The sequence below is a fragment of the Stegodyphus dumicola genome, chromosome 5 (genome assembly GCF_044657685.1).
Source record: "Stegodyphus dumicola isolate Sdum_Otavi_A_Nest chromosome 5, ASM4465768v1".
NCBI lineage: Eukaryota > Metazoa > Arthropoda > Arachnida > Araneae > Eresidae > Stegodyphus > Stegodyphus dumicola.
Genome location: NC_140772.1, coordinates 66651996 through 66675806, shown reverse-complemented (window position 1 = coordinate 66675806; position 23811 = coordinate 66651996). Strand labels below are relative to the sequence as shown.

Genomic DNA, 23811 nt, shown 5'->3' with positions numbered 1-23811 from the left:
TTAGGTAGTTTAATACCCTCAGTCGTGATAGATTTACATGACCACTATTAAAATCACAATTTAATAACATTTCACAGTTTAAAATGCATGTAATTTATGACACTGATTCTTAAACAGTATTAGGATAATTACACATTAAAAGTTACAAAACAAAATAGTTTTGCATCTTTTTAATTCAAAGTCTCTCCAAACATTTTGGTTAATTTATATATTTTTTTTTTCCTCTTTAAATATCTTTTCTAACAATTAAAAATCTGTTTCAATACACAAACCAATTTTCCCACTAGTTTCTGCATGCTTTATCTACTAACTTGCCAATCTCTCAACAGTGTACCTAATGAGGTTTTACGTGATCTGGTAAAAGTTAAATAATCTGAAACTTCTGAGAGACATGAAGCAGATTATCATTATGTCTGAAAGTAACTACAGCGTGACATCAAGATTTAAGTAAACTTCTTATTTAAAAAGAACTTGGAACATACAGGCACATTCTTATGTTGACAAAATAAACTGCAGCTTATGGTGATGCAATTAAACAGGAACAGTGAAATTCAAACTAAGAATGTGGAGTAGTAGTCAAAGACTACACAATTTAAAATTAATCTAAGGTAGCTCAGTAACTTTATCGTAGTAACAAATTCAAATATTAGCAACGATAATGCAAAGATGAATAATTACAAATTATCAGAGCAGGCAGGAACTAAGGTAATATCCAAGTGGAGGGCAGAAACATTCTGTTTTACAATCCAAAAATCTCACTTTTAAAACTATCTGATTTGCATTATGATGAGGAAATGGAATGGGGAAGCTATAGTAAAGGCTAAAATTATAAACAACTGATTAATTTGCATAATAATAACTATACATATCTTTGAAAAATAATTTCCTTCCTCATCATGTATTCAGTTTCTTTCAATCCTCTTCATTTTAGAATTTTTGGAATTAAAGATTTCTGTTATTCTAAAAAACTGAATGCATTTGGGATATAAAGAAAAAGCTGCTAATTTTATTTCTTTAGTAATATGAACATTCAGAATAAATATAAAATAACATGTGATAAGGGCTGGTTTCAGAGCCAATGAGGCAGAATTTTTAGATTTTAGTGACACACCGAGCAACAAAATCTAGAAACGGCAAAACTTTTAGAATTTAGAACAGGGACTGGCAGCATAATTTAGAAGGCACTAGGCGGCAGAATTCAGGAACCACAGAGATTTCATCAGGTGGGAAAATGCTCAGCACCAGTCCTGTGTATGATCCACTGAGACATATAAGGTGAATCTTTTAAATTGTCACTTTTCAATTTCTTATTAATAGAATTTTTTTTTTATAAATGCCTGTCAATGTGAAAAGATTAGAAACATTTTTTATATTTCCCATGCTTGTGTCTAGTGAAAAGTTTGGAAAATAAAGAGAAAACAAACATGTTAAGGAAAAGACTTCTAGCATCAGAAGTACAATATTCAAACATTATATTTTCATTGTCCTTCCAAAAGTTCTTCACAACTCATCATAAAATTTCTGTAAAATACATCCATTATGTCTTAATACAATGAAGATATTTTTTATTCTGTCACATTTTTCTGGAGCCTTCTAGAATTGTGGGTCTGTAAATCTTGCCTTTAAATACTTCTAAACTTTCCAAGTTGCAATGTCTAAAACCCCAAATAAATATTAGCCCTACCAATTCTGTAATAGAAAAAAAGGTCAGAAATATTTTGAAAAAAAAAAAAAAAAAAAAATCAGTGGGAAAAAAAGTGTGAAATTAATTTTATAGACAAAACTGATGCATATTCTTCTGATAATTCTGAAACATTTACATGGGAAAACGTTTTACAATGAAAAAAATTAAAAGGAAGAAATTTTTAATTAATTACATAGCTATTTTGCTTTTGTTATGAATTGTTTTATAAACTGTGCTTTATAACATTTATTATCTTGTTTATTTTTCATATTCAAAATACTGTATAATAAGTCGCCAAAACGGAAAGTAATGTCTCTTCATAATATGACAGTAAAATAAATAAACAAATAAATAAAAATAAATATAAATGTTTTATTTTAATGTTATTTCTTAAATATAATTTAAATATATTACCATTATTTTAGTTAAACTTATTAATGTTATAATGTTTAAAAAAAAATCTGTAGAGACATTAGGAATTTTTGGAAGCAGGCAAGATGAAAAATTAGCAACCGTCTTCGTCGGGAATTGAACCGCAGACTTCTGGAATATCGGCCCAGCATGCAGAACCACACCACGGAGGCATGCTAGGAAGGCGGGAGAAATACCTTATAAATCAACGAAAAATTCCCAGATCTCCAAATTAAAAATTTTTTTATAGAAACTGACATTAAAATAGCCAAAATTTTGATAAGTAACTAAATTTCAAGTCGTTTAAAAAAAGAATTCACATCTACAAAAGCAGAAAGTTGTTTAAGAGCTCTTCATTAGAAAAAAATGATGCTTCACTTCTTGCTTAGAAACTCCAGTATCCCACCCTTTATATTAGAAATAGGAACAAATTATAACCCATTAAAAGGATAAGCATATTTGTCAGTGAATTGCCAAAATATTCCTCCAAAATGATAATTCACACTGAAAACAGCAGTTGTAAAAACAAGACAGAATTTTCAGATTATTAAAATTAAGGACCTTCTGACGATTTTGGCCGAAATTAAGGACTATTAAAGACCAAAATTCGATTTAAAAAAACTTAAGGACTTTTAAGGAATCCTAAGGACTGTACAAACCCTGACTTTTCACTGTTGCGCATTAAAGTTAGATGGTTGAGAAAATGGATGTCCATTTGTAGCAAAAATTAAAGCAAGATGAAAATTTTAATAAATCAGGAATTTTTTTTTAATATTATGACCTCTGGATACCATTTTTATATACATATTAGTCAGCTATAATTTTCTCTAAATTAACAAAAATGAAAAAATATAGAGACAACACATAAAAAAAGGAAAAGAGGAAAACATTTTTAGCATATTTATAAAAAATTATCAATTAAAAAAATTTTTGCTTATGAAATTTCCAATATAAATGTTTTAAAGTTAGGGCAAGAAGAGCTGAAACTGAATTTTGAAAACTGTTGAAAAATTCATATGAGCTACTTCTAATTAATTAATTGAATTCCTTTTTAGTTAATTATTATTCTGTTTATCTACTAGTCTAACTTATTAGCTGTTTTTTAATTTGTTAAAAACAGTAAAAAATTTATTTCATATCTAACTTGAAAGTTTTATAAAAAAAAATTCTGTCAGTTTAGAATTCTTTAATTCTATATTTTACATGTTTTCTCTTAATTCCATATTTTACAGTACATCTTTCTTTTCTTTTCCAGGTGAAAGGAAAGTTTAATAAAAAATTGATCTCTAAAAAACCAAGCTTGGTTAAGATCTTAGCTCAGGCCCAGATCAAGAACCCACATTTTTTTTCTTTGTCATAAAAATACAGAACTTACAATTTTCAAGGGGGGGGGACAGTTATCGGCATTCCAACTTGGTGCTTTAAGTATGTATTTATATTACTTAATAATTAATAAAGCCCTTAGAGAAACCACCCTTATTCAAAGATACTGACTCTTGAATTGTTGACCCCCTCACCCTTTTTGTTTCACTTTTTCTTGGAATATTGTAAATCATGGGTAGGGGAAAATGCCAGAAATCTTGTTTGCATAACAGCCCAAAAGTTCTAGTTATACTACTGAACCATCACCATGGAAATACAAGATGGACACCATGATATATTCTCACCCTGTTATATAAAAAAAGTTTTGCATAAAACCACAATATATTTTCCATAAAATATATTTTTCCATAAAAAATGTTTCCCTAAAAAATTTGTATGAATCTAAAGACAGAATCTTACCAACTTCAAATCCCTACCCACATGTTTCTCCTCCTTTATGTAATGTTTTTCATGTATTTTTAAAGTGTTTTATATTTTCTGTACTACAGTATGAAGTCCGAGATCCATACTTGTCGGGACTTCGGGAATTCCAGATTTGGGATTTTTCCAAAAATTAGATCATCAGCTTAAATTCAGTAGGATGGTGTGTAAAACCATAAAACATATGAAATCTTGATTTATGATCTAAAGAGTATCAAAACTTTAAAAAATGTAATATTTGTTTATTTTAATAAAACATTTCTTTGAATGTTTAACAGTGTTAATTTTTTAAGTTGCTTAATTTTTTGTGCTAATATACTTTCTGTTCAATTCTATAGACAGACTAATTTTTTGTTCAGTTACAAAATTTCACTGTTCAAGTCCTGTAGTTGCTACGTTGAGAATTCTGACCAACTTGTCAATCGATACTTTTTTGTTTTCGAAAACCTCTTTGTCACTTTCTTCTCTATTTAGTGGTATTTTCTGGATTTAGAATCATACTACAGATTTCACAATCCATTAATTGATTGATGATTGGAGCACTGTCATCTCAATGGAAAAAGTTATGTTATCATCTTTAGCTATTATCGCTTCTTCACAAAATCCACTAACTGGAAAATTTCACCTATGGTTTGTGATATCTGAAAGCCTTCAAATTCGCGGCTATCATCTTCATCATCCTCATCATGAAACACGGTAGCTGGCCAAGCATTTTTTAAAGTATCTGGAGGCACATCCTCCCATGACCTTGCGATGCTCCATACAGCAGATTTTATGGTAAAATATTTCAAAATTATTGAATAGTCTTGCCATTGTTCAAGAAATCTAACATGGATTTTAAAAGTGCTACTTTATACAGTCAAAAGTCGTTAATCCAGACTCGTTGGGACTTCAGCGATTCCGGATTATAGATTATCAGTTTAAATCTGGTAAGATGGCATGCAGAAATTATAAAATTAAAAATATGAAACCATATTTTATGAAGTAAAGAACAATTATGATCTAAAGGGTATCAAAATTTACAAAAAAAAAAAGCTTAATATTTATTTGTTTACTTTATTAAACATTTCTTTCAATGTAAGTTGTTTAAGTTGCTTCATTTTTTGTGCTAATACTTTCTGTTCAATTCTATAGACAGACATAATTTCTTGTTCAGTTACAAAGTTCCACTGTTCAAGATCTATAATTGCTGTGTCAAGAATACCGACTAATTTGTCAATCGAAATTTTTTCATTTTCAATAACCTCTGTGTCACTTTCTTCACTATAGGAAGCAAATTATAATGAAGAGGATTTTGATTTAAATCATATCAAAGACGGAATACATTGAGATGAAATACTACATTTAGTAAGGAATTATAAGCCAAATAAAATGAAAACATCTGCCCTGAAAATAGGAATAGTGCTGACAGATCAACTTCCAATTAATTGCAAGCCGCGGCATCCCCCCCCCAAATTTGCTAAGCCTCAGGTATGAAATGATTTTCAAACCTTAACGCTTGCATCATCCGTGCTCTTTTATTTGCATGATATATAACGGGAAAATCGTTATTCCTTTAGATGCTCGAGGTTGTGTATTTTTTCTGATTACAAAAAGTTTACACTTGTGCGTTCCTGCAGCATTTGCACATGCTAAAATTGTTAGTCAAGCTTTGGAATCTTTGACACCAGTTGCAGCCTTTTTTTAGGGGTTGTTAAGGTATTTCATGGTACATGTTACCAGAAAAGACCAGTTTCATCAGTGTTGTAAATTTGTCCTGAAGATAACATTTCATTATGTACGTTATCAATGAATTCATGTGCAAATAGTTCAGCAACCTCAGTATCAGCTGAAGGTTTTCACCTGAAATTTTTAATTGCATTATACCATGGCAATTTTAAAATTTGATTAGCCAACCTAATGAATATGTGTACTCAGTTTTTTAGTTAATTTCTTCATGAAATATTTTGGCTTGAGCCATTAGCTCTGGACCCATAAATGGTACAACCTCGCTGCATCTCTGTGATCATTCAATCATCACTTTGTTACGATTGTCACTTTTAGCACAGTGAACAATTTTTCTGTTATTTATTGCGAATGAGGCATCAGAATCCACAAAAAATTCATTAAGTTCCTTTTTTTTTGTTATGCTATATACGGTTGACTTTCTAATGCTATGCTTCTTGCATAATTTTGAGATGGATATACCTATATCCATTTTTTGCAGCAATTTCACTTTTAATTTAATGGACATCAAAACATGCTTTTGCTTTGTAAATCCTGCTGCAGCTCCAGAATTAGACAATCTTTTCAACATAATTCAAACTTTAGTTTTCAGAAAATTGCTGTAATTTTAACAGCCTGCATAAAATATGAAGCTGGATCAAATCAGAAAGTTAAAGAACAGTGCAGTCTGCTGTATTAACTGAAATTCTCTGGAATCAGTAAATTTTAGCCTAGCTTAACAGCATTCACTATACATTATTGGCTACATACCATGAGATTGGCAATGAAAGATTGTTGCGTTAAATTTTGTCTTGCTTCTATGGCACACTGAGACAATTAAGTCTGAATTGTATTAATTTATTTATTTATTACACTTATGTCTAATTCTTGCACATTATTAAGGCTTATCCGAGTCCCGAAAAAATAAATCCCCACATATACTTAAGCTTACTGAAGACTGGCGCTTGATGTTTTGCCCCCTGTTGCAGTCTCTGTGGGTCCTAAATTCTGCTACTAAGCATCTCTCTATGTTCTAAATTTTGGCTGCCCCTTTATTTTGGGTACTAAGGATTTCCCTAAATTCTAAAAATTTTATCATCTTTTAATTTTGTTACTCCGTACTTCTCTAAATTCCAAAAATATTTTCTTCCCTAAATTCTGCCACTCGGTAAGGCCATACAAGCTCTGGCGTCGGTTCTGGGTTTATGTAAATAAAAAATCATTTATTCTTAATTCAAATAGCACTAAATGTACTCTTTTCACCTATGCGTAACATTAATTTGCATATGGAAAGAAATTTTTTTTTAATTTTTCCTTGTCAATATTTAGCGCATTTAACTTAAATCTGTAATCATCGCCAAGCATAATGTCAACATAAAAGGTTTCCACAATCTCTGTTATTGAATTAGTAATATAAAAAAAAATGTTTAGGCATCGCTGCATAAGTTGTCATGTGTTGATAAACATACGGTGATGAAAGAAAAGTATAGTAAATAATGATTCCCCAGGTTGGTGTCAGGGATATAAAATATTAGTAGTTGTAAAATCTGCGATGTTTCTACTTGTATGTAGAATGTTTCAGCTTGAGATGTATGCCAAGCAGATATACAGCTACAGGGCCAAATTACTGATCAGACAAATTTATGCTAAAATAATTGGTAATGGCGTATTTTATTTAGTGCCAAAGTGAAATTAAGAATCGAGATTCTCCATATGTTTTCTTACAGGGGGAAAAATTATAAGTGCATAAACAAATTTTTTTCATGTTGGTGGCTTTAAGGTCCGGATTTTAGATTATTCCAGATATTGGGCTCTGTACTGTATTATTAATCCCTCTAGATTAGATGACATTTCATCACCAAGTCCAATCGAGAACTAGCATAACTATTTTAGAGCTGATATTATTATTAAGAAATAGTTTTACTCCATAATTATATTAATATTAGCAAAGCCTCATTCAAAAAAATAATGGAATAATTTTTACAAAAGCATAATTACACTTACCTTTAACTGACTGAAATTTACTATATACTCCAAAGAAGAAATTAACTCTTTATCAAGCACAAGATCTTTTTTACCCTCAATCTATAAAACAGACAGCAATAAATTAAAAATACCTTATACTTTTTCCATTATGAGAATGATTTTTATTTTAAAATACAATATTAAAATTAAATACACAGTATTTTGTACTAATAAGTAAGTCATTGATTAAATTTTCTAATTATCATGTGATTTATTTATTAGTATGAAATTAATAATTACTTTATCTCATAATTATTATTTTATAATAAAATAATTACTGTGCATTTTCACAAGCAACTAGCATTACCATCAAATTTGGTAATGACTTGCATTTTAATTTAATATACTGAGAGTAAACTGCGTAGGGTATAATATAAGACAGCTTCTGACATTAAAAGTTACAGGGAAATAAAAAGATAGGCTCAGATACAGAAGTCCAATATACCAATGTAATCCCATAGAAAAAGTAATTGCACGTTCCAAATATCTTCTCTTGAAATAAAACTAATTGAACATTATTTTTTCATAAAAATTGGGGAGTAAGTAGTTCATTATATTAAGATACTTTTTAATGTTCGGCTGTATCTGCATGATACATACAGCTTTCAGAAATGCATTTTAAGTAAGAAAACTTATGTTTAGACCAATACGTTATGACAAATGATTTTCTCAACTTTAAAAAAACAATCAGCAATTTTCATGTTCATGACTAAGATTACATCAGCTAATTTTCCTGTGAGAATGACTGAGTTCAAATGTTAGAATTAAACAATTTAAAGGCTGTAAAATAAATAGCAGTCTTCTCATTAAAAATTTTTCAGCCCTGCAGATTTTAATAAAATATAAAATCATAAGCTGCAAAAAAGGAATGTTAAATCATCGCAAAAGCTTTTATTGCAATGAAATAGATAATACACTTATTCCTTATTTAAACTGAAACACACGGAATCCTGGCTTCAATACCTTTTCATTTTTGCTAGAAATTGTAGTTTTCTTTAGAGATCAGCCACCCATTATGCAGATGAGATCTCATAGCTTTTGGTTTATATTTGAATCATTCGATATTTAAATGAAATTGTACAATATATTAAGTCCCAGTAATTTATCATGTAGTAATAATAATCTTAACGAATGGTGGGTTATGAAAAAATAAAATAAGCAACTATTTAAATCTAGTTAATAAATGCTACTTAAATACAGCTCCTTAGCAGATATAATATGCTATTCCACTCAAAGCGTTAAAAGAAATTAACTTTGTATATGTTATGTGAACAACTTTTAAACGTAAAAGTATATTTATGGATACCCCTTGGGAAATATTGACGATTTTTGGTGGTACCGAGTTTGTTGCTATTTTAGCTTTGTATAGCGGAGATTTTAGCACCAAAAATCACCGCTACACAAAGACAAAATAACAATTCAAAGAATTGCACAAACTTGGTATCCATGTACACAATGGCCTATTTTCACTTAAAAAATATCACAGAATTGCACAAATTAGGCATTGCGCATTTCCTCGACTTTGTCCATGTATACATTGATATATTTTCACTTAAAAAGTCAAAGGAACACCCAATTCTAGGTAAAAGTGTATTTACGGAACATTCAAATACTCAGGTTAGCATAAATGAAACAACAACTTCGCGATAATACAAGGGGTACCATTTAGAGTTGACTTTAAGGTACCCCTTGTATTATCGCGAAGTTGTTGTTTCATTTATCGCCAAGTTGTTGTTTCATTCATCGCCAAGTTGTATCATTAAAGGTGATGTGGTGTATTTAATTATGGCAAAGCACACGAGGGCTATCTGCCTAAAGGGAGGGATGCCTTTCGTGGAGGACTTTCTAAGGGAAACTGGCTCGTATACACGTTACACATGGGGAAAACCACGAAAACGCCCATGCAGCCAGCCCATTCGCAGGATTCGAACCTCAGACCGAACTACCAGTGTTCAGCGTCTTTACCGCTCGGCCGCTGGTGGGCTATCATTAAAGATAACCTGAGTAGTTTATGTTATGGAAATCCTATAATGACGTAATCGTTTGCATTATTCTGGGAAATTTTGAATCATGGGATGTTTTGCAAGGGCTTTTGTAGTGTGTGTTGCTTAGGAAGTGCATTGCTTAGATGGTACAATGGCTGAATGTAGTAGGATTAGTTTGATATTTCTGCACAATTTGGAATGAAAGGGAAAAAGTGCATTAATTGACTGGTGTGTAAATGACAGTTTACTTAGTAGCCATAGTCTGGAACAACATAGTATATTTTTGGCTCTTATTTTTGTGAATTTCTGTGGCGACACCGATATACAGATTGTAGTTCAGATAATTTTAGAAAGTTTTTGGATGCTGCTATGGAATTTTGTGTGCCATAGACTGAAGACGAACGAATTTCTAAATAAGGTAAGGAGATATTTGCCTTGTGTAGTGCTAAAATACATAACAGGTTTTCCTTTTTGTGTTATTTTATTGTTTGGTTTAAAATGTAGTTTATTGAGATGATGTATTTTTTGTTTGCTTCTAGTGAAGAATTGGGTGCTCCTTTGACTTTTTAAGTGAAAATATATCGATGTGTACATAAACAAACTCAAGGGAGTTCGTAAAGCATAGTTTGTGCAATTCTCTGATGTTTTTAAAGTGAAAATAGGTCGATGTATACATGGATAAAGTCAAGGTAGTGCACAATGCCATTTCTGTGCAATTTGAAGATTTTTTTTAAAGTGAAAATTGACTCTTTGACTCGTTCTTTTGGCTTGAGTAGGCAGGCCAAAATAAGTCAAAGAATTACGCAAACATGGTATCCATGTACCGCCAAAAATCGCCAAAGGGTTCCTTAAAATATACGTTTACCAGGGTACCCTTCAGTCTAATCTAACCCTTTCAAATATTTAAATGCCTTCAGTGGAATATTTAAAGGGAAAAAAGGCAATAATCTTGAACATATTGCCATCATAGAGAGAAACACACAAGTGTTTGTTTTAAACATCAAAGAAAATTGTACTTCAATCTTATTAAAATCATCTTAAAACACAAAATGCTAATATGCCAAACATTGATTTAGATTTATCTGTTAACACTGCACAAGACATAACTTTTGAATGTGTAATTTGCTTGATACAACTTTTTCTTATTTATTTTCATTATATTATGAATTTACTATATATGGATGTGTGCAATACACACTAGATGTCTTTAAAAAAATTATGTATGCAAAAATGTTCAAAATTTTGTAAATGAAATTTAAAGGTAATAATTATATATGCAAAAAATGTGCTATGTGTAGAAAGCAACATGCTTGAAATACGAGAGAGTGTGTGTATGTGATTATGGCAAGGCCTCAAGGGCTATCCGCCTAAGAGTAAGGATGCATTCGTTGAGGACTTTCTAAGGGAAACTGGTTCGTATACATGATACACATGAGAAAAATCACGAAAACATTCATGTAGCCAGTCTGTTTGCGGGATTCGAACCTCAAACTGAACTACCAATGTTCAGCGACTTTACTACTCGGCTGCTAGTGGGCACCTAAAATATGAAACCAAAAGAATATTTCCTATATGCAAATATCTTTAGCATGCAAAACAAACAAAAAATAAGTAAAAAATCAAGAAAGAGCCAGGTTAGTTAAATGATAATGATATAAGTTAAATGATACACACTTCATTTTGTAAATGAATACATATGGACTGGGAAGATACTAAATCAATTTACATGAAAGAATTTATCATGAAAACAGATTGGGTGTTAATTTACATGAAAGAAAGCAAGATATGCAGATAATTAAGAATGAGGTATATGGTAACAGTTGATTTGGCAATAAATATTGCTAAACAGGAATCTGGAAGATGGCCAATAGTAACCTTAATGTACAGAAATCTAGACCAAATAGATTCCATGTTTTAAGTAACTAAATAATTCAACAAATAAGTTCCATGTTTTAAGTAACAAAAATATATATTTCAACTACATTTCATTAATTTTATGTACGCATTCTACTGTGCATTATATTTTACAGCCATGCACAATAAAATGTGAAATTTAATTATTTTTATAGCTTTATTAATTATATGTACATGCATATTTCATTCTTGAAAAGGGATGAAAAAGATGATCAAGGCATATTTCATTACAGTACTTCATCTACTGAACAAACAAGCTTCGTATTTCTTACAAAAATTATTTTGTTGTATATAAAATCAATTCTGAACCTATCTTGAGATACTGTACCATTCTTTAGAGCGACAGATTTTCCGATAAAATATAAAATCAAAATAAATGAATACAATTGAAATAATTATAAAATCAGAATAACCGATTCATATTTACGGACAGAAATAAAATGAAATAAAAAAACTAATTCACGGAAATAAAACTAAATATATTGTCGAATAAATATTTGACATAATTATGAATACTAAATTCCCAAATTTACAGAACAAAGTTATGCAAAAAATGAATGAATTAATATAAAACTTGTCAAAAAATAAGACAGCAGAACTTTAAAAATAACTGAATTCAATTTTTAGATTTTTTAAAACAATTATTTCTAAAAGGTTGTCGAACCAACTAAGAAAAGTTACTGATAAAACGCAATTTAAAAATTATATTAAAATTTAAAAAAATAAAGGTGAACTCACGGAATTTAGCATATTTAAAAGCTTTTCAGAGGACACTTTTTTTAAAATAGCATTCAAATTTAGCTGTAAACATGCAACAGCCGCCATCCTTTCAAAACAACACCCCGTACCACAGCATACGCAGAAATTAAATTCCCTTCACTTCCGACAGCAAAATTGACTTCCGCGAGCAGACGATAGTACTGACGTGTGGAGTGACGTGTGTAGCCTTAGGAAGAAGTTCAAATCTTCATACCATAGTATATCAAGTAAATTTCAATAAAGCTCTGATAACAATAGCAGGTTGAAACGTATGTGACAAATATGATAGCAATTTATATAGGACTGAAAAATATATTTAGAGAAAGCAATTCTTTTTCAGCATATTACAGACAGACAGACCAAGGAGGTTAGAATAGAAGGAGGGAAGGTTCAACTCAAAAGGTGAAGCTTCGCGGCCATGTTATTGTTATCGCTGTGACTTGTGCAAGGAAGTCCGTAATTACAATATTTTTTCTTCTTTTCTTTTCGAAGCATGTCAGCTTGTGTTGTATATGAATGCACAAACAGATTTTCGAAAAAGATTCCTGAGATTACTTTTCCCGCGTAAATATTGATTTTCTTTTTTTTTTTTTTTTTTAATGTAATTTGATAAGTTAGGTAAAAAATATCACAATGTCATGTTGTTTTCTTTCCAGATGTGAAAAAAGGACTTAATAATCAAAATATGTTAAATACATTTTAATGTTTCTGTTTATAGCTGGCATCTTTGTCCTTGACATACAATGATGTATGCTAGAATTTAAACTGTATAATTTGAACGTTTTAGGTAATTCGTTTGATAATTTTCATGAAAAGTAAGACACCAATTCTTACTATTTTTATGAATTGTAAAGGTGTTAAACAAAGTAATGCTTTTCTTTATGTATTAATTATTATTAATTTTTAAGTTTTGTGAACTGTTGGGAATACAATTTGTGCATTTGATCAAGATAAACTAACTTATCTGTTGTTAAAAAAATGTTTTTTGCATAAATTTACAAATTTGGGGGAAGTATAGCGATAAAAGTAAGTAAAATATTTACACAACTGAACATGTGGGAAAGATGTATCCAAAAATATAGGTATAGGTATATTTCTGTAATTCAGCTTAATTAAAGGCAATTTCTTTGAGATTCATAAATATGAAACGCGCATAAACTGAAATCCCTGAATTCACATAAATCTGTTTTATTTTATTAATATTTATTTTTTTGTTGTTATAAGGTTGTTGGTTGTGAAAAGAAGCTATTTAAACTTTCATTTAAAAAAATGCAACTTGTGACTATTTTTTTAGAAAATTATCTGCTATTAATTTCAGGTTAAAATTATTTTAAATGATTCTTTAATAAATTACAATATTGTGAATAAATCAGAAATATCACTTCTTAAAGGAAAAATTGGAAAGTACACCCAACAGGTTGCTAATAAAACCTAAACAAATTCTTGAAATATGCAGAAACATTATTTTTAAAGGCTTTAATGGTATGCACATGCATTTAGATTTCGAAGTATTTCTTAATGATGTTCTGTACGTAGTAAATTACGGATATCATCTTTATAACTTTAAAACAAAAAACTAACAATAGCGAAGCATTTCATTATAAATTTTACATATTTTTAGTGGAAAATACATGCACGGAACAGCTTAAAAACACGTACGTTTCACTGCCGTAATGCAATATTTTGAAGTTACAAATATGGACGCCTCTTGTTCGGTGAAGTTTCATTCCCTGATAGTGGAGGAAACTGCGAACCCTCCCTCCTTCTATTCTAACCTCCTTGAGACAGACAGACAAAGTAGACAGATGTCTTGTTTGCACCCGCTAAGTCTTTCTGCACCGATGGGCGAAAAATCAAGTATAGGTGCGAAGGAAAGGTATATAGAAAGAGGGGCAATTTCGTATTTGAGGAGAGTAAAAAGGAACTTCGTACATCTTGTACAAGTTCAAAAGGCCAGGAAGAAAAGATGGGACAAAGTAAAATTTAAAATAAATGGCCCAAAAATAATAGAGGTAAAAAAAAAGGGCCTATAGAAAGAAAAGGAAAAGAAGTAGAAAATATCCTAAAATACGATTGTGTCCATGAGTGTAGTTAAAAGGAGAAGAAGCTGTCTTCATTTACAATAAATAGTGTCTCACAGATGTGTGTGTGTGTGTGTGTGTGTGTGTGTGTGTGTAGTGAGTGTGTTTGGTAATGGTGAATAGATGTGTTACTGGGGAAAAAACAAATATTGACGGTGTTAAAATGCTTCGTATCAAGGTATTTAGCATGGAATATAAAGTAATATGTATGCTTGCATCCTGAGATATCAACAAAAGTCATCAAACAAAAGTATATATTAATTTAACCAAAGTAACTTATGCTACTTTCATTTTCAACATTTTCATACATTTTTCAAAAAACAGCAGCAGACTAACAACATAGAACAAAACAAAACAAAACAAAACAAAACAACAACAACAAAAAAAACCCCACACATACCCCCCCCCCCAAATATATATATATATTGTGTAAATTACTGAGTATATGTATTAAAAACACAAATTAAACAGTATTTATTAATTTAACTATCATAATTTATTACAAGATTAATTATTTTACTATCATAATATATTACTAGTTAATTAATGTTAGTATAACACAATGAGGCACACTGTTATTTATATAAGCTCATAGTTCTAAAAATTCATTTAAGGCGGTGAAGAATAAACCATCCCTTACATATGGACATTTAACAAATAGCAAAGAACAGTATGAGAAAAAATCGGTGAGGTATAATATTATTTAAAGGCAAAACTATATTCAAGCGATCTAAAAAGAAAAGAGAATACAGAAGATCCGAGAGGGAAATAGCGCGATGCCCAAATTTTCCCTCTCTCGAGATTCCTTAAGGGCTTTGTAAGTGTTGACAGACGTGAACTGATAACGTTGGCGTCTGTTTGGAGTTGATACACAAAGGAAGCCACAAGCAATGGCAATTTCAAGTATTTTTTAATGCTTTAAACTGATGAAAAATTAAGATTTATTGATTTAAAGGCACTTATTTATAGAAATTTTATTTAGTTTAGATGAAAGAAAAGTACTTTTCTTAAAATTCCAGGCTTTTGGAGTATATCCTTACATTGTCCGCTGTTTTATTCTCGTCAACATCGGAGCCGAAATTCATTGGAATGATATAGGTGTTGTAGAGAAAAAAAAAATTTTTCAAAGTAATTTAATTGATAATCACCAAGAGGAAAGGAAATTTTTTCACTTTTTTACGGAGCGCAGCGATCGTTCTGCCGCTTGCCTCGGTGGTCGCAGACCTCTGCTTTTTCAGCATATTGGTCAGAAGACTACCTCTGCAAAAGAACAGTCGCAGTGTGATTAAGGAGCAGCATCTGTTTCAGAGGTGGATTCGTTATCGCAACTTGCGTAAAGCCTCTTATTCTTCAGAAGCAAACGTTTTTTCAAAATGGGAAAAACAACGATCGTTTTTAAATTGAAAGTAATAGGAGCAACAATGCGATCCTGAATGTAGCACCGTGTTGAGGGAAAACGTAATGAAATGTGGGAAAAAAAGTCAGCATTCTTAAATTATTAACAGAATTAGAGTATACTGTTTTGCAATCTGTGGATTATTCTGAATTATTTGAAGATTCAGGAATTTATCCAATGATATATGTGGATGTCACCTAAAGACGTTTTCCTTCTTGATGAAACCAGTCTTTCCTTTCATCTCATGCCCTAAAATGCTTAGCCTCTAAAGACTGATAAAGGCTCAGACCAAGTGCTGATGAAATGGTTTGAATTCGATTATTAAGTTACGGCAAAACAGGGCTATCTGCCTAAAACGAGGGATGCCTTCGTGAAGAACTTCCTAAGGGAAACCAGCTGGCATACACGTTACACATGAGAAAAACCACGAAATCGTCCATGCAACCGGCCTTTTCGCCGGGATTCGAACCCCGGAGCGAATTACCAGTATTTAGCGACTTTACCGCTCGTTCGTTTGTGGGCTTTATGAAATGGAAGGCGATAACTTTATTTAAAATGAATGTAAGAAATACCAAGATGTTTCGAAAAGAAAAAATTTAGTATTTTTTTAAAAATTGACTAAAATATGAATAACATTTTAAGAAACTAAATGTAGGATGATAAAATTGTGTAAAGCAATAAGCACAATGATAAAGCTGTAAAGCACTGTATGCAAGTCATCCTAAATTAAATTGTCAGTTATACATCTCTCTTATTTATATTTCTTTTCTGAACGGAACATTGAAAGGCGTGTTAATGTTTTATATATGCAGCTTTTAAATGCATCATAGTCTGGGCTACAAAGTATTCTTCCGAAAGTAACCAATTGAAATAAATAAAATCAAATTCTGGAAAATTTATAATAATAAATGCATTTAAAATGGTCAGTTCGAATGAATAAATAGAAAATTTCAAAACAATTATCTGAAGAGACAATGCAACTCAAACAATTAAAATAAAAGCCTAAAAATTTAAAAATTGCTTAAAATAATAACTATGACAAAAAATAAATTATAAAGAAAACTATTTTAAAAAAATAAAAGATGCACCTTTTATTTAAACTACACAATTCGAGTGGGTAAATAGACATTTTTAAAACAGTTATTTGAAAGAAACCATGCAACTTAAACAATTAAAATGAATTTCGAAAAAGAAAAAAAAAAATTACTGAAAATAATAACAATTATAATTAAAAATACAATATAGAACATTATTTGAAAAAAGGAACGATTGCGACTCTTTTTCGCTCACGTACGATGTAAAAAAGGGAAAAGAAAATAGGTTGCCATGTATTAAAAAGTTCGCCAAGTGAACTAAAAAAAACTGAAAAAAAAAAAAAAAAAGAGGCGCAAACTGGGAAAAAAGCGCCAACATAAATTTGTGAATTTCTCACGTAAATTTCGCACCAAATTTTACAAAATTTAATATTTAGGCATAATTTGAGTCGTAGAATCGAAATATGGAAAAAATTTGGTATGTTATTTCACCGGTCCGGTTTTGTGTCAAAATACCTATGTTAGAATAGTGCTATATATAAATCTGATATATATCCTAAGTCGCGCTTTCGAGACATGAAGAATGCAATTTGAATTTCGTCAATCGGCCAAGTAGAATGGGAGATATAGAACTGTCCCCCCCTTTTTTTGGCGCAGTGTACATGCTATTGGGAGTAAAAGTCTTTATTATGCACCCAGTTTGTCTCCTCTCAAATTTGAACCATTGTCGTAAACGTCACCTCTCATATTTTCTAATCCTTTTTGTCTCTAATAATAATGCTTGGGATAATTTCTTACCAGTAGATCTTTCAATAGGAAGAAAACTCAGAAAATGTTCATTGATGTGCATCCAAATCTCGCATCTGATTGATCAACGGAAGCATATCTTACTTTAAATGTCGTTTGTTTACCTTACTCGCATCGGGAGTACAATCAAGAATAACTGAATAATATTTCGTTTTTGATTTTCTTTTATAATATAAGACCTTATTATGTTATCATGTAATAGTCCAAAAATTTCGTTCTGAATGTTTTTCTCCCTAAATATGTCGTTGTCTTTCCTTCATTATTGAGAATTCTACGAAATATGTTCCTTCATTATTTTGTCAAATTCAGCTAGCAACTGAATTAACTTCAGAAAATTTCCGTTACTGTGTTCATAAAGCTTGTCGTTTCTATCCCGAAAGGCTAAAGAACCTTCAAAAGCGATTTAATAACAGCCATTATGCGTGAAATTACTTCATGTCAATATTTAATTCCTGAATTAATTATCTTTGTGTAGCTGAATCTAATATCTGACATGTTTCCAGCTTCTGCTTCAGCTCTATTCATGATTTAGAACTCAGAATCTTTTGACACTGAATATACTAGTGAAGCTCTTGACACATGTTCTCTATTTTTAAAAGTGCTTTGATTTTGTATTTAAAATCGTTGAGTAAACTTTGAATGTTAAAGGTGCAGGTGTAACAAATGATACTAACTTATCTAAAAAGAATTTTCACATCCAACTACACTGTAAATGTTACACAAAAACCACTATCACAATCCAAATGGACTCGAGGGAAGTTACTGCATAAATAAGGCATTTTTAAAAATCAAATTCTTTTTTATTAGAAGGTAAAAAGCTTGTCGGCAGCGGGACGTATTTCTCATTTCTCGTTGCACCGTCGCTTATACCCATTACCCAGAGCTTAGAAGCTTGTTTGTTCTTAACTGTCGTGTATCTCAAGATATGGGAATGGCCAGAAGCCTGTCAATTGCTCTTGTATTTAATTTTATTTCACAATTCCTTTATTTTCTAGATTCAGGCAATCAGAATATATTTTTCGAGGGTTTTTTTTCAGTTGGTTTTGCCGCCGTAGATAGTTGTCTACTTGCCTACCGCCTGGCCTGGCCTAGCCCTAAGTGGTGTCCGCCGATAACATCGCGCAAAAACATCGCGGACGAAAACGTCGCGGAGAAAACAAGCAAGGCGAAAACGTCGTGCTACAAAACATCGTGGGTGAAAACATCACAAAGAGAAAACATCGCAAAGAGAAAACATCGCAGTTCTAAAACATCGCGGTACAAAACATCGTCGTCGAAAATAAAGCGGTTCAAAAACTTGGCAGTTTAAACACATCGTCGTCGAAAATATCATGGTAAAAAATAAAGTATCTACAAATCATCGCATGACGATAACATCGCAGACATACTTTTTTCAGGTTTTAATAATTGTAAATGGATATTCCCATAATGATTTGGGAGCGCAAGATGTAAAGAAGGATAATTTTTACTTTCACACTTTTTTATTAACTAATAAATTTTTGCTGGAAAAGTAAGAAGGAAACTTAAGCATAGAAAATTAAATGCAACTTATAGATTATACTTTTCATGAAAAATTACCAGTAAAAGCCACTAATATGGTGAGGTGGCTTGGCAAATGCGGTCAAGAGCAGGAGACTGACGTTAATTATGGAAGGGGAAAGTAAACGGCTGTGTCAGGGATCATAAGGGGAGATATATTTAAAAAAAAGTGTTTTTAGGTCTCATTCAGTATCAGTATATCAGAAATAAATGATGCACATGGTATCAGAATGGAGACAAATTACATAAGATACGGAAAGTTATATTTATTTGTTTATTAACATTTCATTATTACATTGTTTTCGTTCAGGAATTTCCTTCCACACCCCTCTGAGCAATACATACAGGTACATGTAAGTCGGCTGAAAAGCACTGCTATAAACAAATAATCCAACCCAATTCCAGTTGAACAGCGCTTATTAATACTAATTGTTTACGGAAAGCATCCTAGTTTTTGAAAAGCTTCGTATCATCTAACATACAATTAATTAATCATCTTAAGAATGATTTTGTGTTGAATATGGCAAAACATATGAGGGTTGGCTAGGTATGATTTCATGGAGAATTTTCCAAGGAAAATGGGCTCATATTTACATACCTTAAGGAAATCCACGAAAATGCTTACACAAAGTGGTACGTTGCAGTAGGGTTCCTTCAATCCATCTGTTAAATTTGCATCTAATTGTCAAGTGCTCAATTTTTCTGGCTAGTTTATACATTCAAAGGAAAATAAAAGTTACTCACTGAACTTCGCACGTTAGTCTGAATAACCTTTAAACCCGATGAACAGTATATTTCTGTGACAAGGCGAGCTTTCTGACTGTACAATCTGTTTTACATTTAGCGAGCTTGTGCCGAAAAAGTTTATTCGCTATTTTATGTAGTTTCTGCAATCTTTTGTAATTCTTTTATTTATTTTTTTTTTCATTTAAATTTTATTTTTTTAAAGATAATTTCTTTTTATTCACAAATATTTATATTTTCTATTTTTCTAATAAGTGAAACATTTAATTAGATTCTGATATTTTGTTTTCATAAGATGAAGTACGAAACCTTTGTTAAAATTGTCATAGCTCACTGTAGTTCAGTGACCGTATTTTAATATGCCATTTTATTCGCGAGTCCATTCATCCGATTTGAAACTTGGAAATGAATTAACAAATCGATCTTTCCATTCAATTGGTCCTATCGACTTGAATACAGTGAGCCTGAGTAAACGGGAAGTATCTTTCGTAAATATAAAAACCATTATAAGCGCATTTCTAAATAACAATTTTAAAATATAATTTTGACAGCTGTTTTACGCTGCTTTCAAAAGATTTCTTAATTATAAATATAAATATATGTACTGAAAATTACGAAGAGAATAACACATACGTATCTGTTATTACGAGAATAAGTATCGCTAATGTATGCAATAGGGCTTGAAAACTCATTTTGATTCACCTTTCTTTTCTTTATGAATGACGAATATCTGTTTGCCATACACGTGATCAAATAAGGAATAAGTGTTTAATCCGTAAGATTATAAGTATTGATTAACATTTCCTATAACTACTTCTAATCAGTGGCGTAGCTAGGGTGGGGCTAGGGGGGACATCTGTCCCCGGGCGCAGCATTCAGGAAGCGCCAAATTGAAATTACGAACTTTTAGAATGAAATTTTTCCGTTCTTGGCACAGAGAAAGGGGCGCAAAATCTTCAGTTGTCCCCGGGCGCTGAAAACCCTAGCTACGCCTTTGCTTCTAATTGAGGCTTTCTAAGAGCAACCCCCTTAACTTTGACTCGCAGCTTTTAATTTTAGACTAGGATATGAGCATAGAATCTACCTTTAAACAATGGTATTTTTTTTTTAAACACTGTAGCATGACAGTGCCTAGTAATAATAGTTTTAGCGTCGCTAAGAATCATTTTCTGGATTCTCATATTGATTTTTTTCCAAAAGATATTAAAAGCTGCAATTGACGAGTATGAGCAATGCATAATACATACATATATAACGTAAGCATACCATAAAGAAAAATGAACCCCAACAAAAGCTGATCGACTGCTATTGAACTCTAAAGAGGGGTTTATCAGAGGGAAAATGGCAATTAAAATCAATTAAAATTCCATTTAATTGATTTTAATTATTTATATACTGTATCGATTTATTACTAATTGTAATGGATTGAAATATTTGAATATGAATTAGCTGAATATTTAAGAAAAATATTATGATTGCGAGAATAGAAAAAAAAAAAAAAAACATTTTTTGAATATTTACTTTCTTATAGAATGCAGATGAATTCATTTTTACTCAACGAAAATCAAAATTTAGTGGCTAATTAATCTGTCTTGTATCGAGCACTTTAGTTCAGTGATCCGTATTAATGTGCGCTTTTTTAAACATAATTTAAATGCTTCAAGAATAATTAGAAAAGGGCATAATTCTCTTCTTATCCTTAAATTCTTCAATAAAAAAACTGCATTTTCAGCAAGTGAAATAATTTTCTAAATATAATTCAAAGCATGAAAAATAAGGTACAATAAACAGCTTGGAAATGCAACTAGCATTGAGATTCTCTTTAAGAAATATGGTGAAGCTTAACAAAAAGTCTACGAAGTGAAATAATTCCGTAGAATATTTTCTAACTCTTTATGATTAAATTGCACTCAATTATACTTTATAAACGACATGTAAATACTATTTAATGTATATGTGTGGATGTGTGTGTGTGGGGGGGAGACTCACTAGCGGCTGAGCTGTAAAGCCGTTGAACTCTGGCAGGTCTATCCGGGGTTCGAATCCGGATCGAAGGGGATGGCTGTATTTGCGTTTTCGAGGTTTTCCCCACGTGTAACGTGCGTAAGAGTCAGTTTTGCTTAGGAAGTTCTCCACGAGGCACCCTTACCCTTAGGCAAATAACCGTCGAATGCTTTGCTATAATCAAACAAACCAGACCAAACAATAGATATATAAATAAGTAGCTTAAAAAACTGCTATATTTTATGTGTACTTATCAAGTAGTATTTAAATATATATAATGATTAAAAAAAGGAAAAGTCGGATCCTGACTGATTGTATATAATGTAATCCCTATGAAGGCCCTAACAATTCTTTCTCACTTAAAGTCGTAACCCAAAAAGAGAACAGGTAAAATTAAACTTCAGATACGTATACAATACTGAATCTAATACAAAATATAAAAATAAATTATGTATGTACGAAACCTAACTAACTATTTATATTGATATTACGTAAATATACGTATGGTAATGAACATTGTATAATAAAGATATTTTATACCTTGTTCTATAATTGGTTCCATTTATATATACCTATACATAGATATATATAATTTAAGGATTATAGTAGTAGTTAATACTACTACATATAAAACCCAAAAGTGCATCAATAATGTATTTTTCAGTATTATTTAACTTCATTCTTAGTAATTTTCTGCAGTCTACTTTGCGTTATTTTATCCATAAGTCTCAAATAAAAACAACTATTGTTTATATGTCATTAGAAAATTAACCAATAAGCAGAGACCACAATGTAATTGAGAAACAGTCCTTAGCCGTGAAAAGGTTGAAAGCCATTCGGTTATGACTATTATCTCACATACTCAGCTACTTCGCATACATAGAACATAGCATTCGAAATGAAAAACTCAATATTTACTACAAATTCATTCGTGTAACAAATATCTGTCTTTCTACACCTATGGCTTTAAAAAAAGATGTTATTTATCTTATAGTTTATTGTTAAGTAATACATTTTCATTGTACAAAATTGCATTCATTCGAAGAATTCAATTTGTATTTTCCTCTGTATAAAACTGAATGTAGAGAAATTAGATGTTTAAACAACTCCCACATTTTCTCAAGATCCCAAGCGAGATTGTCCGGTCCTTGTCAGCTCTCCCCCTGAAAAAAGGGATTGTAAATTTACGACCTGACCGCATATGAGGGTATTTCGTTGGTGATATTTTATTTTTTTTTTCTATGACCAAGCCTACTGCATGGGTCGGTCCAACAAATCAAAAGTTTTTAGTTTTTCGTCTTTCTGCTTCCCGCCCCCATCTATCATATGCTCCTGCTATTCGTTTGATGTCGATGAAGAGGGTTGTTCTTTCAAATGCTGACTTGTAAATTGTTTGGGGATGATATAGGCAGTCATGTTTGGTCGTGCAAATTGAAAGAAATATTAAAACCCTCTAGAATCTCAGCATAATCGGAATTGCGGCAGGGTCTAACAGTTTACTTCTTACGTAAAGTTGTTTTTCATCATAGCTGAAATTTGTTTTCTCTGTTTGGCCTTATCTTTGGCTCGTTTTCTATATTCCGCTTTTCCCCCCCTCAGGGCGCAGATGGTTTATTTTAATCTAAATGAAATTCACTATGAATTGCCTTAATAAGAATAACTAAGAATTGACGTAATTACACTGGACAATCCTAAATAAATGGTCGCGTCTCACTAAATATAGTGCGGGCTATTAAAAGCAAGCATATTAAAAAAAAAAAAAAAAAAAAAAAAAAAAAAGAGCACAGAAGAGACCTGAAAACTAAAAAATAACCATAAAAAATAATAAATCTAGCTTTAAAATCCAAAATACGCTCCACTGTTCCTAGTCAAACCAAAGGTGAGCCTATCTGGCCGACTGGCTGCAAAGAAATCTAAATGC

The 23811-nt window shown here is 31.2% G+C and overlaps 1 protein-coding gene across 3 annotated transcripts in view; it reads right to left on the bottom strand.

Annotated features, from left to right (window-relative positions):
* LOC118197547 (vacuolar protein sorting-associated protein 33B-like) overlaps nucleotides 1–12438 on the bottom strand; it is a 77785-nt gene extending 65347 nt beyond the window's left edge. The window contains exons 1-2 of one of the 3 annotated variants that reach the window (XR_015041133.1): nucleotides 12265–12438; nucleotides 7607–7687 (exon numbers count right to left, since the gene is read on the bottom strand). Coding sequence is in view for 1 of the 3 variants with exons in the window: in XM_035369074.2 (XP_035224965.1) it covers nucleotides 7607–7687; nucleotides 12265–12351 (168 nt within the window). In the remaining 2 variants the exon portion in view is untranslated. The remainder of the gene's footprint in view (nucleotides 1–7606; nucleotides 7688–12264) is intronic. The other 2 variants (XR_004759620.2, XM_035369074.2) reach the window with 2 other exon arrangements.
* Between the last annotated feature and the right edge of the window lie 11373 nt (nucleotides 12439–23811).